Raw genomic sequence first — 15,962 nt, forward strand, 5'->3', positions numbered from 1 at the left:
TTGTACCATTTGTTTCATGTCTTATTTGATCTATCTATGCAACATAGCTGTCATATTACTCCATTAAATTAAATCTTCTTTGTCCATCAAAGAGGTGGAATGTTACTTTATTTTAATTAAAATTTTTTCTTTAAGTTCATTAACTATATAAAAGTTCAGCTGTTCCCAAGCAGGAAATATTGAGAAGCTCTGTAAGAGTGCATATTAGCATATGGTCATATCAGTTACTGTAATATAAAATAAGTATGAATATCTTTAAAGAGACACTGTCAGGTTTAATATTTTAAAACATCTTTATTACTTTTGAAAAGATTACTAGAATTAGAGCCATGCTTGAAGTTTGCTTTCCACTATTTCATGATGTTTCTTCTTTTTTTTTCAGTTTGGACACTGGAATCAGGCTAATCAATTCATCTTTCTTTTCATGTTCAGCTTTGCAGGCATCGCACATTGCCACAATGTTTGGTTTCAGACATTGTGGGCGAGTGTTTGGAGCTGACCCTGCAAGACTGACTCTGTGTCAGCTTCCCATCACCTCCATAGAATTTTAATCTGGTGACTGTCTGGAGCAAGCAAAAATCTTTCCTCTTATTTTAGCATAAGGAAATTTTAATGAGAAACTTCCTTAAGAAGAAAAGTATCCACATTAGACCTGACATTGCCCCTTTAAAAACTGAAGGCAGTAGTTTCAAACTCAGCCAAGTTAGTATTTATTCCGATTTTAGGTTGCCTGATTTTCAAAGAAAATTTCCTTCATTTTCAGAATATACTCTGGAAGGACCTGCTGGGTGCTCAGCAGCTATGAAAATCAGATGATAAGTTTAGGTCTCCAGAGATGGATTTTGGAACTTGACATACCTATGATTTTCTTGAACAGCCATGTAATTACTTGGAAGGAGAGTTAGTATGACATGTTTTCCCAAGGTAGAACTAGTAATTTTTAAGAAATTACTTAGAAGTTTATAAAGTATCTCTATAACTTGAGTTGTAATACTCAGAATCTTAGCAGTACAAAATTGTAGTACAGAAAAAAGTGTAGTTGCCCAAATATAAACTATCCTTCTTTTAACTAATTAACAGATTTCTATAAAATTCTTCTTTTAGACTTTGGTAAAATTATGTGAAACAACAGGAAATAAGAAAATCATGTAATTCTCCCACAGTAGTTGAGTTCCATTCAGTTTAAAATAGCTACCAAGATAGATGAATGTGGTGTATCCCTAGGTATGTTGCATTACTGAAAATCAGGCCTCTTTTATGTGCCAATGTCAATAAAATTCTGGCCTTCTATTTTTATTACTTTTGCCTTTGAACTTTGCTATGTAAATGCTTAGCATAAAATAAAAAATAGTAGACTTAAACCCAAGCTTTCAAGAGATGCTTATTTAAATGGAAATTTTAAAACACTACATATTAATAAAAAGACTATGGTATTATTTTTGAATAAAAAAGGCCAACTTTATTGTGTATTGTTGATAGAGGAAACAGTCCGGTTTTTGCTATTTTTGTTGCATTATTAATAATATATCTGCTTCTTAGATTCTAACAGGTGAAGACTGGAATGCTGTTATGTATGATGGCATAATGGCATATGGTGGCCCATCATCATCAGGAATGATAGTCTGTATATATTTCATTATCCTCTTCATCTGTGGTAACTGTATCCTTTGCATTCACTGGAAACATTTCCAAATGGGGCTATGTGCCAGGGCATAACCACACCAAGGACATAGGCAAAATTTGTCTAAGATGGAGTAAGTTGCCGTGGATGTGCATGCTCATTCTGCCTGTGCTAGGCCATTTAAATAGATTTTCTTTTGTGCATCTATTCCCTTCTTTATCTTCTGTAATGAGGGAGACTCTGGTGATCTCTGAGTGCATCCCCAGTGACCACACTGGCAGAAACCAGCACATTTTCTCTTTCTTCCTTCAGTGGGAAAACAGCCGTATTCTACCTGCTTGTTTCTGTTTGACATCTCTCCCTCTCATAATGCATAGATGTAGTCTGATCTCTATGACAGTAATTTCCCATTCATCCTTTAAATACTTGGAATAGCTGTGTTAATTCTGACATACTCTGACAGAGGAGCCAGTGATCTGCTGTTGAGTGAAGAGACCAGATGAGAGAAGTTGGCAAGGAGAAATACTGAGTCAGTTCACCAAAGAATTCCTCTTTCCTGTCTTCAGTTCACTGGAAATACTCCATTGCCCCCATGTAGCAACAGAAACTAATGTCATTCTAATTCTGAAAAGGTCAGGAGGTAGTAAAAGAGCAAAAACATTCTGTTTTCTGTACTATACCGCATTTGTATCAGTATTGGTACTTAACGGATACAAACCGAAATATGGGATTTGATATAGATTGTCATTGACACAGAAGACAGTGCATTATAAAAATAAATTTTTCAAAATGCCTGAACAGACTTTTAAAAGACAGTGTTTCATATTTGAAATTTGCTCATGCTACTGTAAATGTAAATTTAATTTATTTACAAAATGTCAAGTATTCTGCTATTTAAAAATTGGTGGCTTTAATGGATCTCTGCTTTATTTTATACCCAGTATTAATCTGGTCAATTAAGTGGGTGTAATTAGCACTACACTCCAGCATTACATATCTCTACACTTAGGTTGGGAACATGGGTTTCATGTCTGTCATGTTGTCAGTGTTTATGCTGGTAATAAACCAAACAAGTACGATAACACATAATGCCCTTGATTTGATTTGAAATAGATATCTTGCTAAATGTCTTCTTGGCCATTGCTGTGGATAACTTGGCAGATGCTGAAAGTCTAAATACAGCTCAGAAAGAAGAAGCAGAAGAAAAGGAACGGAAAAAGAATGCAAGGTAAAATCATACAAACACATGGAATGAGTATGAGAGGGGAGGAGGAGAGTACTGAATTCTTTCTCTCATAAGGATTTTATTTATATAGACACCTTTGCCATCTTCAAAAGTCATCAGACAAAAAAAAAAAAAAGAAAAGAATTTACCTAAACATTAAAACAAGGCCCAATTAATATGATTTTAGATAAAAGTTGGCTAGTAATTGGGAAAATGGAATGAACTAAGGACATAATGATAAGCCAACTGATATTTAAACATTGCAATGGTAGGATTTTATTGCACAATTAGATGAAGAATGTGTCTGTTGTTGCTGGCACACAACTCCCTGGGGAATCAGTTCTACAAGCCTGATATATACAAGAAGAAAACCTTCCTTTGAAATGAGTCCTGGCCTGTTGGAGTCAAGACGAGTTATTTGTAGGAGTCCAAGGGCACAGTTTATCCCCACAAAAGGAGTAGTGCTCACACATTCAATTTTTTAGGGATTAGCTTCTAGAATTTTATTCAAAATGATAATCTTTTAAATGGATCGAGTGCATTCGAATGCAATAAATTTTATTGCCCTGGTATTTACCGCTGTTCAAATCCCTTTAGAAATTTTACTGTATGTTTTTGGTATATTTTCGTAACTTTTCATAAAATGGGTGTAGCTCACTTAAAATCTTTTGCCTTAACATGATGTGCTTTGTATTTTTTTTTTTTTTGGTAGAAAAGAGAGTCTGGAAAATAAAAAAAGCGAGAAGTCGGAAAGTGACCAGAAGAAGCCCAAGGATAATAAGGTGTTTATTTTGAAAATTGTATCTTAAGAAGCTGTTTTAGTAATTCTGCTAAGGAAGACTTTTTAAGACTGCAGTGCACTCTGATTTCTTTTATGAATCCATCCTACCTACATATTTTTTTTCAGGCAAAGGTCAGGAAACTTAGTTCTGGTGGTTTACATCCTCAACCAACCTCTTAACCTAAAAGTTCCTTTTGGTTTCAAAGGATCCTGGGAACAAAAGCTCTTAGAGCACGAAATAGTTAATGTTGGACAAATTTGACATTACCTTAAGATCTCTGTAGGTGTTTTGGCTGAAAAATCCAGTGGAAGAGATTAGTGAATGATAAGCTCTTCATAGAATTTTTAAATGTTCTAGGTAATTTCCAAAGAATCCTGTTAGTTGTCTTCTTGTTGTAATCTTCACAGCCATAAGAATTATTTAAAAAATTCATCTTTTAAAAATGCATATTAGCTCTCCTCCATTCTCAGAGTTATCCTGTATTGAGAGCCTCAGAGAGTAAGCATGGGGATTGCTTCCCTGGCTTCAGGGGCTTATTTAATTTGCTTTTAATTCAACGTTGTACTCCAAGCTATATTGGAATTTATTTTTCTTCTGCTGTGTCTCTTTCATTGCCATAGGTGACAATTGCTGAATATGGAGAAGGAGAGGATGAAGATAAAGATCCCTATCCACCCTGTGATGTACCAGGTATGGGACCTACCAGCCAGAAAACAAACATTTGTTTGCTGAAATATGCTAAACTTACTCTCACTAAATTCTGAACCAATTCCTTTGAAGGCAGTGAAGTTGTAGTCTGCTATCAGTGGATAAATGGGCCTGTAATTTGCAAAATACTATCTTTTTCTGCAGCTTACTAGGCTGTACAAACAGCATAAGAGAATTAATACTGTGAGCCTGAAGACTGCTCTGTTATTATTTACCTGCATGTGAGAGGGAATTATAAATTTCTTTGAAATGTTTGGCTGAAAGGAACGTTCCAGAGTTCATGACTTTTGATCACTTTTATCTTAGCTTCTTCCAGTCCAGTGAACACATTTATTTAAATACCAGTTCTGTCAGATTGACTGGATTCCTGTTACAGAAATCTTGTTCTCAACTAACTTTTGAGACTCAGTGCTCAACCAGTGCACAGAATCTATTTACTTCGACATTGACATGTGAGGATTTGGCACACACAAAAGTGGAAAGTTGTGAGGTAGAGAGGTTATGGAATCTCCATCCTCAGAGGTATTTAAAAAGATTTTGAGAACTCGTCTAAGATCACTTCCAGACTCAGCTATAAGATGTTAAAAGTGCTTTGAATTAATGCACCGTTTTTTCACTTGGAGTTATACAAGTAATTGCCTTTAAAACCTCCTGTTATGCATTCCTGTTAGTATGTATGTGTGTATATCCCTTTATTTTGTGTGTTGTATTCTACATATGCTGTCAGAGAGCAGTGAGGGCCAGCTGCTCCCTAAAGGATGGGGAGCCAGATGACACAGCCGGCAGGGCAGGGGCCTAACAGCCAGGGCTCAGGCCCATAGTACCCAAGAAAGACTAGCAGTGCAGGCCTGGAGATGGTAGCTAGGTTGAACCAAGAGCAGTCCAGATCATCAGGCAAGTTCATGGCGATGAGGCAGGTCTGAGGACAAGCCAGGAAGTCAGTCCACACGTCAGGGTAAGGATCACATCTGCTGAGGGCAACCAGAGTAAGAGTAGTCCAGTGATCACCACGCAGGTCTATAGTGATGAGAGAGGTCTGAGGGCAAGCTGGGAAGTCAGTCCATGAGTCAGGGTCCAGATCAACAGGATTCATGGCCAGGTACAGTCATGCCTGTGGCTCAGCTGGAGACCAGGCAGGGACTGGAGGTTCTGGGGTGAGCTGAAATGGAGATCCTGGGTTTTTGGGCAGGGTGTGGGTTTGAGGCCCAAGGTAAGTCTGGGCAGGGCCACTAAGGCCTATTAGTGCTCTCAGGGCCCGGATGTACTCGCCCGTATATATGCATACACATATGTAAGTATGTAAGTTCATGACAACTAGATGGATATTCATGTATTGATTCATAGATTTTTAAAGCCATGCTATGAATATATATTTTAATAGAAGTCATACTTTTATACTGTTATGAACAAAAACTCAATGTTTTTTATTTTATAGTAAAAAAGTGTTTAATTTAAAGTAGGTGAAGATGAGGAAGATGAGGAGGACGAACCAGAGGTACCAGCAGGCCCACGTCCTCGAAGAATATCAGAACTAAATATGAAAGAGAAGATAACACCAATCCCTGAAGGGAGTGCCTTCTTCATTTTCAGCAGCACCAATCCGTAAGTATCACTTATAAAAGTACTTATTTAGCCCCTCAAGGTTTAGCGCTGAAGAAAGAGGCCTGCTCCTGGTGAGGTTAGGGATAGAACTCCAATGTCTTCAACAGGAGAGAGATTGGTTTCTCTGCTAAAATTTTTTAAATGATTTGCTAGATGAAAAGGATTTGTTAAATGTATTAGTTTGCTTCCCTCTGTCAAAGGTCATTTTGTACATATAGTCTGTCAGGCCTGCAAATGTCTGAAAATACCCTTTAATGTGCATTAGTTATTTAGTGTGGTAGTCACTGGGTAATTAAAGGGCATGAGGTAAGGTGTGAGCATTTTTTACTTAAGAGAGGATTCATAGTAACACTAAGAAGATATTATTTGTGGAGTAATAAGGGTAAGGAAAGAGAAGAGAAAATAAGTCATAAGGAGAAAGGATATATATATTCTTCTTGGGGCGACAGTATTTTTCCAGATTCAAGATTCAAGCAAACAATAAAGATAAAGACAAATGATTTAAAAAATATAAAAAAAAATTGGATTTGGGGAGGAATTGGAATCTTTCACCACTCAGTCTAATTCCAGAAGCATTTCTGGTTCTGCGCTGATGAAAAAAGCCAGCTTCATTAATCAGTAAAAGTTGTTACCATGTAATTGTTGGACAGAAATGAATAGGTGAGCTGAATCTAGTTCCTGTAGGACTGAGCATACATAGCAACTTCATTGGCAGTCTCAGAAGGGAACTTAAAAGCTATTTAGCGTGGGAGAATGCTATCTTCTCAGTGGTAGAGGTCTTCACGGTTAAGATTAGATGATGGTGTGTGGATTAAGAAATGTTTTAGGCTTGTATCTTATTGCATAGGTTGTCTAATACTTTTCAGAATTTCCAAACACACTGAAAAAAGTTATTTCAATCAGTAATTTTAAGAACACGTATGGTGAATGCAAAAACTTTAGATTTGCTCAACATGTCAAATTCCTTTTGACCTCTAGATTCGCAGGCCATCTTACTTAACTGAGATAAACTCTAGTCATATCAACTTGTTAAAACAGGAGAACGAATTTTGCTTAAGAACCTTGTGATTCTTCAGAGGAAAATTTCAGACAACTTTAATGTTATTCAGTTATGAACCTGATCCTGCCTTTTTGCTGATTTAATCCTGGACCAACTCCGTGGAAGCACTCAACAGCATCGTAATACCATTGGGTTTAGTGACTCTAAGCACGTGGACAGTTCCACTTCACATTACGTGGCTAAATCTTAGCATCTGTTTAATCTTCAACACCCACTTGTCCTATAATTATGTAAAAAAGAGTATTCACAGGAGATTCTGATTTGGATAGAGTCTCTAAGAAATACAGTGAGATCTGCAGCCTAATCCACATCTCACTGAATGAATATTTTTGACAGCTTTAATAAGAATGAAATCAAACTCAGGGTCTGAGTGACTTATCTGACATTTCGTGCTGTTGACGTTGGGCGCTATGTATGTGCACAGTGGGGCAAAGCACTGGAATGTTTAGCATTTCATAACCCACTGAAACCAATAGGAGCTGGAAGGTCCTCTTTCGTAAGTTCCTTCAGTAAGTCCACCTTCACAACAAGTGGATCACATTCTGAATCCATTTACGCTTTTATAAGCCAGAGCAATAGCTTCAGCATTTACACTGCTTTTAACTGATGATAGTTGCTCTGTTCTGTCATTGTTGGCAGAGTAATAGAAAACATTTTGTATATAAGCCATCTGCTGATTTTTTTTTTTTCACACGTGATGTATTTTTGTATCTCTTTTTCAGAATTCGAGTGGGATGCCACAGGCTCATCAATCACCACATCTTTACTAATCTCATCCTTGTCTTCATCATGCTGAGCAGTGTTTCCCTAGCAGCAGAAGATCCAATTCGCAGCCACTCTTTTCGAAATAATGTAAGCCCATCATTTTTATATCTGAAGATAAATGTATCCTCACACAGTTAACAATTCTCAGAATTAGTGCCTGGTTTTTAATTTTCAAATTAAGAAACTTCCCTTTTCCTTTTTCCAGTCATACGTTTATATATTTTGCTTTAAAAAAACATAGCTCTCTAAAGAAAGTTAACTTTATTGATGGAATAGCAGAGACACTAGAACCATTTATTATCTACAGAACTTTCTTCCTGTGTTGTGTATTAATATATCAGAATAAAATTATGCTCAAGCTGAGCATAATTTTTGCAGCTGGCAGTACCTGCTGTGCATTTCCTGAATCACTCTTGATGCTTCTCAATGTTTGACACTGATTTAAAAGTGACAGTAAAAATATCAGTTTATAACATGTTGGGAATCAACTTCGACGTGTCTTCTCTTCTCCATCACTACCTCTATTATCTGGTCTTGAGCAACTCAGACTATCACTCTGTTAGTGAGTGTATGTGTTTATAAGGATATTACATCTTCTTTCAGAGAGGAGAGCTTAGCGCAGTTAGTTTCCAAAGTGTCTGGTGCCATGAATATCATATTCCTCTTTTTTTTCCAGTACTGTAAATACGTTGATTTGTAGTAGATGAGGATGCACCCACACTACTGTGTGTTAGTGTACTACAGCATGCCTGATGATCCTGAATTCTTGATTGTCTAAATCAGAAACAACACAAGTTTCACTTTTGTTTAAACTTGCACATGGGAGGAGGATCAAAGCATGCTAAGCTCTTGCTGGGCATGAGTCATACAGAGTCAAGATTGTACAGAGCCAAGATGCAGTTTCAGCCTATATACAAACTTGAAAATCTAGAAGCGCTTCTGCATCCTTCTGTTTAGATATAGTTGTAGAAATGAAATATTTGTATTAGAATATAAATTACAGAAATGTGTCTATTATCAGTAAAAGCATAGTTGGTATGGTAAGTAAACATCTGCGTTTTCCTAGAACAGGTTCCTGAGTCTACCATTTTAAATTCTTAATTCAGTAGAAAACTTGCCTGGGACTCAAATAAACAATTATTAGAGAAACAAGAAGGAATCCACTCTCAGGACCAACAATACGTTTCTCACTATTGTTGTACTTCTTATATTAGTGTTTAAGTAAGAAAAAGCCTCTCAAATTATTGTGAGTTATGTGTGCTTTAGATTAGGTATGAAATAGCTGATGATGCAACCTGGTAATACTCTGTGTGGACTTTTGGGATACTTTGACAGAACTTCTGCTCCTGTATCACTGAACTTCTTGCTAATGTAGATGTAGCCTCTGGAGTCCGCCTTGGGCCATTGACATTCTCTGAATATATTTTCAGGAACAAAACTAAATACCAAAAAGCTAAAACTTTCTTAAAGGGTAAGAAGAGGTCAAAGCACAGAAAAACTCAGTGGAGTTGTGTGCTTCTGTCTTATGAAAAGATCAGCTAATGGATAAGAAAAACAGAGCTGGCAGGCAATACTGAAATTGTTATTGTGGAAATGATTTGAAGAGCTGATACTACTTTTTGTAGCTAGAGGAATGCTAGGAGGATGCAACTCCAGAGTGGTAACTGAGGGGATTGTTTCTATTTGGGACACAGGCAGGTAAAATGTATGAGTGATTTCAAGAAGGACATTGCCCTTGCTGTAGATATTCACAAATGCACCAGGCCTGCATATTTTTCTTGTTATTACCTTGAATGATCATATTTCCTTCAGCTGACCAGCTCAGCAAGGGAAAGAACTTGCTATGGAATGACAATGGGCCGAGTTTAGTGGTGATCTTGAGTTGGAAGCAGGAAGGCTCAAAAATACTGGAAGGTTTGATGTCAACATTCAGCTGTTATGTCTCTACAAGAGTTGGCTCTGCCAACTCCTCCACTCTTCCAGGTGGCACTCAAGGTCAATAATATGGCTGTCTAATAGGTCTTAGTGTGTATGATCCGTTCTGCAAATATCCCTGCTTTCTACTAATAGCAGGAGTTACTCCTTTAAGTCACTGAGTAGAATCTTGTGCTTTTCATGTTGAATATGCTCTGTTTGTTCTTCACTGAAGGTTGTATTGTCTGTAGCCATCTTACCATGGTAAGGTGCCAGCAAAAGGGACAGCACATTGGATGTATCCTTAATGCAGCAAGTCACACTCTGCTGAACACACTGATGAACATGGTAGCTAACCATCTTGAGTCTCTTAGCTTCAACGCCATTTCTTTGTTAAAATTCATGACACAGTACAGGAGTGACAAAACAAGTTTAGAAGCTGGAATGGTTTTGAATATTTTCTTTTAACTCTAGAATGAATTCCTTACTGACTGATCTTTGTTGAATGGTTTTAATATTTACCTGCTTTTTCAGCAACTGCAAAAGACAGAAGGATGTGATCTTCAGCAGAACATGGGGGGAAAAAAGATTTTCATGCATGTGATCTAATAAGAACACTTTTTTTGTCTGTTGTCCCTTTGTCTTATTCTCCTTCACATTTAATTAGCTGTTAAACCACAGATAACATGTTTCTGTGCAGAACGCTTTGGTAGATGGATCCTTGAGTACTTCCCTTGAAAATAAAACTAGTGCAGTACTGCAGTATATGGTGTGCACTAGATTAGGTGCTAATGACACTGCTACCTTGAAAGGGTGAAATCCTGGTTCTACTGAAATATATGGCAGTGTTTCTACTGACAATAGTGAAGTCAATATCAATCCAAGATATTTTTAAAAGTTTGCATATCAATATGCAACTACTGTTGATTCTTTTAAATCTCCTACAAATAAATCACTGCTGTATCTTCAATGTTCAGAAAAAATAGCTATATTGTTGGTTTTAAGTAAGGTACTTATTCATTAATTTGTTTTGTGACTCAAGCCAATTCTGTGCAGGAACACTATAATGTAGTAGAATGTAGAATTATGTAGTGTCTAGAAACATCCACTGAAATTTATTTTTTGATGCAATGCTGTGATAAAAAACACTGTTATTAATAAGCAGTTTTTCTTTGTGTAAGATTCTGTATCCTTGCTAAAGGTGAAGAGAGTACCTGTGAAAGCTGATGGAATAAAGTCTAAATTGAAAGATGTTGCATTTTGGCTCCTGTTAACTCCCTGGTGCAGAAATCTTATACCTAAGCACAGTGGCATCTGATAAATTTTTAAGTAAACAAAAATGCTTGTACAATAACTGGAATTTTAAACTACATTGCCTGAACTCCCCATCTGCCTACTTAGATGTATTCATTTATTTTTGTGCATGTGGTCTAAACTGTAAAAATTTATTTATAGATGAATTTCTTACTCTGGCGCATATTATACCTTGCAGATACTTGGTTACTTTGACTATGCTTTCACAGCCATCTTTACTGTTGAAATCCTGTTAAAGGTAATGCATTGTTAATTGATCCTTGTTAGCTCAAAAGCAGCTTTAGCAATAATGTTTGTAACTTTTTGTTTACCTTCCAGATCCTAGGGTATGCAGATTATGTCTTCACTAGTATGTTTACATTTGAGATCATTTTGAAGGTAACAGGTTTTTAAAGGAAGTTTGTTTAAAAGGATTTTCCTTGTGTGTCACCTGCCAAGAAAAGGCATTTGAAGTGTTCTTCGCCTTTTCTCTAAATGATCAAAGCTAAACTTTTTTTAAACCAAAGAATTTTTTTATTTGACAGTTTCTCATAATTTTGATTGGTTATTTTTTACCATTGGGTGCATGTAGAAGCTGATTTTTTTATCATTACATCAATTTAATAATTCACTTTTTACCCTTTTTAAACTTAACAGTTGTCAGAAAAGGGAAAAATAATTCACTGCGCATGAGCTTTTCCTCTTCCCTGCTCTGGCATTTCCAAAAAAGATAATCAGTCTTTTCAGAAAGGAGCATGTAATTTCTCATTTCTCTTGCTGAATGATATTCATAGAGCTAAAATAGTAGATAACTATTTTCTTGCAATAGGACTTGCAAGATATCTTGCATTTATCTATATACTAAGATACTTTGCATTGATCTTATCTTGGGCATACATTTAACTATACAGAAAGGCATAAATATGCTTGCTTAAATGTATTACCCATGCATGAGTCCAAAATTGGCATTTTAATGTATAGTTTGTGTACTGATTATTAAGCATACCCATTGGGGTTACTCACACTTTGGCTGTATGAGGCTTACTCTGGCAAAGAAGCCATATAACTGAGGTTTAGGTTCACATGTGGGAAAATGCAGGACAAAACAATCAAATTTTTTTTTGAAATCAGTGAAATACTTTTTTCAGAGATTTACACGTTTCTTAAAAGTTTTGTGCAGTACCTATGCGCCGTGAATTTTTGATTGAGTAACCCTGATGCATATATTTATGAATTTCTAATACACTAAGAATCTGTACATAAACTTTGCATTTCCTGTTGAGAATTAAGCTTAACAAAAACTCTTTTCCCAGCTTTTGCTCATATTGCTATGCATATTCTTCACAGTGCGGTTTGATTAATACTAATTAATGCAATATTTGGGCTGTTTACAAGATAAGCTGTACTGTAAATAGTAAATTATTTTTATGCTTGCAAACTTATGTTTATCTTATGTTATCCTCTTATTTCTCATTTACCGCAGTGAGGAGCTTGCTAAGGACTTGGTTAATCTTTAACATTTGTGGCATTCTAGAATAAGTATTCAGCTAGAGAAAGGCCAAACTAAAGGAAAGAATGGAGCACTGAAAAGACTATACCATTAGATCAAACTAGTTCCAAACTCTGAATTTGAGAAGCTATACTAGATATGTTGCCACCATTACTGTGGCAGGAGAGAGACAGGAGAACATCTGCATCCTTTGAGCAGCAGGTTGTAAAGCCTCTGCAATTCCAGTTGTGTTTCTGAAGGAGCCAAAGGAATTAAGCGTGGCACAAACTGTACACATATATAAAACAAAATACCTGCAAACTGTAAAAGATTCTAACATCGAGTGACTCAGAATTGTTAAGGAAAGTAGGAAGCACTGGAGCGGGGGCTACTGAAATTCGGCATTGTAAAATGGTACAAAGAAACAGGAAGCACCATCATAGCCAAAAATGTTGATGCTTCTGAGACTGCTTTCTCTAGGAAGCTCAGCAGTCATGTGTACTTATGAAGGAAAATAAACTCTACCATAGAAAGTTTAATAGACAACCAGAATGAGACATATGTACATATGCAGTGCCCTGCTTTACTAACATGTCTGAGACATTGGCTTTGCTTGCTTATGGCTGGAATCTTTGATGTTGTCTATGTTGGGTTTTGCGCTGTGCTTTCCACAGTACCCGAGTCTTACAGAAGCTGCGTGTGTTCTGCAAGGAATAAATTCAAGACTTGATGTGTAGTGACAATAGCTTTCCTTAAATTCCAGACAAAAAGTGTGTGAAAACAGATTAAAATAACCAGAGGCAGTATCATCAGCTGCAGGGAGGAAACTTGTAAATGTCCAAAAAGCAAGCATTAAAACAGAATAACTCAGAACATGTGGAGAGTGTCTCTGTGCTGTATTTTATTGACTGCTCTGTAGGCATCAGGATTTTCACGTGGTATGGGGTCAAGGATACGAATGCGAATATGAATAACAGAAAAGCTGCAATGGCAGTTTAAAGCACTTAAGAATTCTGTTACATAACCCCTACATTGCTTTTAAATCCAGCTTACCATCCTGTTTACAGTACTTGGGAAATGTGAGAACATCAGAGTGAAGGACAGGTTAGGGCCATATGCTTTTAACCTTGCACCAGCTGTGCTAATCCCTTACCATTTAAACCAGCCCCCACTCAAGTGGAATTCCAGGCATAAGGAAAAGAGCAGTACTGGTGGACCCACAGATGCGCAGCTTAGTGAGTGTTCTCCAGCACCTACTCCACTGAAGGCTGGAACACCACTCAAAACATCAAATGTGGTCTAGGCCTTGCTTTTGTCCTGGTCTGCGAAAGGGTTAGAATGATTTTGTTATAGAAGGGTTTTAGTCAAATGCTTCCACTGGGGATTATAATGATTAAAATATGAGTAGCCATATGAATGTGGGGAAATATATACTTCACCTGTACTTTTAAGTCAGTATATCTTAGCATTTGTGGGCATCTATACGTTAAACTTTGCATACAGTTAGCTGATCACATACTGCAGTGTAAGTAAATAAATGTAGGTATGATATTTAAGGTTGTTTTGGTCTTTAACTTCCACTGATTTTAATGAATGTTAGGCACTTACCTTCAGGATTTTAGCCATCCTCTATAAAGCTGTAAGAGAAAAGAGTTGGGAATTTTGTATTTATTGCCTTGCTTAATGCCATGGCATAGGTTAAAGCTTTAGGGTTTTTATTCTTCTAATTTTGATGAACATTTTGTAATTGAATCATGACAAAAGAAAGTTTAATATAAAAGTGAGAAAGGAAGGGCTTCCAAGAAAAAAGCATCCTTTGGATCTTGCATTTCTTTTCACATATATATCTTCCACCAAAACTGGTGGATTTTTCATGCAAGTTTACGCACACAAGCAGTGATACAGTGAACTGTGAGATACCCATTAATAGTTGGTAGCTCTTTCCTACTTCGTAGAAAGGTTTGCTTTTTATTATAGATAAATCATGAAAGATGTAATAGTTTGCTGCAAGAGGAAAGGATATAAAATCTTTCTCTCCATGTTTGGTGAATAGAAATAGAAATACAAAAGAATAGGGAAGGGGGAAAAAGGGAAAGGGAAGAGAAGTGAAGTAGTAATGGGTTTAAAATGCAAAAAGGAGATTTAGGAGAAGTGTTGGGGAAAAAACGAACTTTCTTAATGGTAAGGGTAGTAAGACTGATATTGATTGTCTAAGATGGTTCTGGTTTATCTATCACTGGAAATTTTTGGTAAGTTAGATTTGTCAGGAATCACAGAACCATATATCCCTTTGAGATCTTTTCCAGCCCTATTCTCTATTATTTTTTTATTCAGTCAATATGAGATGTTCTCTGAGCGATATTGAGATATCTTATCTCTGGAAAAAAATGAGTAGCTGAGAGTACTCAGCTCTTCTTAAAAGGTGCTTAAAGCTGGAGATATTAGAATCCATGTGGCTGAACTGACTAGCAGGTATTTTTCAGAAGTATCCTTATTTTAATCTCAAGTTTAGTTTCAGAGTTTCAGTCTTAGTCCATAACTATTAAGAACCTATGCAAAATTCTAAATAAGTGCAGGTTCTGTGCTTCTAATTGGCTTAACTGGTTTACTCTATGCATTTCTTAAAATGATATTTGCTCTAAATTAGGCTAATTTATAGATTTAGGAGCCAAATTCAACTTTGTGCTACCTGAAGACATCTGCCCAGATTCTGTCTGCAGCCAGAATTGATAGAGCCTCTCTTGCTGTCTCCTAATGAAACCTGCAAATGATGTTGTGCAGTTTCCTTCACAAGATACACCTTTTGTGCTCTTTTCATCTTAATCGCAAGTGCAGGAAGTAAAAAATAAAGAGAGAGTCCAATGGGAAGAACAGTGTTTAAACCAGCAAACCTCAGGGACTATTGTCCACGTGTAATACACAACAGTCTCTGTTTTTCCACTGCCCTGAGGAATCACAAGCCCAAATACTACAAACATGCTATGCCTATTCTACCAAGATGCACACTCATGCTCTTAACATGTCTCCTATGTGACAGTGACCAGCACCAGTATGAAGTGGCATAAGAGAGCCTTATGCTGGTTCTACACCAAATTTTATTCTCAGGTTTTTGCAGTACCTTTTCAGCTCCTTCCAGTTCCCAAGACAATATGAACAATTAGGAGCCAGAATCTGGACCGTAGAATTTAGTAAGCTTAGAAGTTTTATGGCTCTACTCGTCATTTTTCTAGCAAAGGCCCACTCAGTTCAGTGAAATCAGCTCGGCCTAATCAGTTCTTACACAAAAGTATAACATTTTTTGATATCAGAAACAATTAACACATTTGGTGTTGCTTGAACATAGCTTGTTTAGTTTAAATGAAACTTATTTATATACGTAGTGGGATTGTTTTGTATCTTAATTACAAGGTGAGATACTATTGTATGCATTCACACTCTAGGCAAGTGTCTTGTAAACAGCCTAAATGTGAATTTGAATTAACACAGATAGAGAATAAACATGT

General features: G+C 36.6%; 1 protein-coding gene across 7 annotated transcripts in view; it reads left to right on the forward strand.

The window, feature by feature from the left end:
- The window catches only part of CACNA1D (calcium voltage-gated channel subunit alpha1 D), a 209,679-nt gene that overhangs the window by 120,031 nt on the left and 73,686 nt on the right, over nucleotides 1-15,962 (forward strand). For 6 of the 7 annotated variants that reach the window (XM_026102807.2, XM_064518903.1, XM_064518906.1 and 3 more), the window contains exons 15-21: nucleotides 1,540-1,660; nucleotides 2,735-2,849; nucleotides 3,559-3,628; nucleotides 4,249-4,318; nucleotides 5,794-5,938; nucleotides 7,721-7,850; nucleotides 11,170-11,229. In XM_026102807.2, the coding sequence (XP_025958592.2) occupies nucleotides 1,540-1,660; nucleotides 2,735-2,849; nucleotides 3,559-3,628; nucleotides 4,249-4,318; nucleotides 5,794-5,938; nucleotides 7,721-7,850; nucleotides 11,170-11,229 (711 nt within the window). The remainder of the gene's footprint in view (nucleotides 1-1,539; nucleotides 1,661-2,734; nucleotides 2,850-3,558; nucleotides 3,629-4,248; nucleotides 4,319-5,793; nucleotides 5,939-7,720; nucleotides 7,851-11,169; nucleotides 11,230-15,962) is intronic. The other variant, XM_026102808.2, reaches the window with a different exon arrangement.

The sequence above is a fragment of the Dromaius novaehollandiae genome, chromosome 12 (assembly GCF_036370855.1).
Source record: "Dromaius novaehollandiae isolate bDroNov1 chromosome 12, bDroNov1.hap1, whole genome shotgun sequence".
NCBI classification, from domain to species: Eukaryota; Metazoa; Chordata; class Aves; order Casuariiformes; family Dromaiidae; genus Dromaius; species Dromaius novaehollandiae.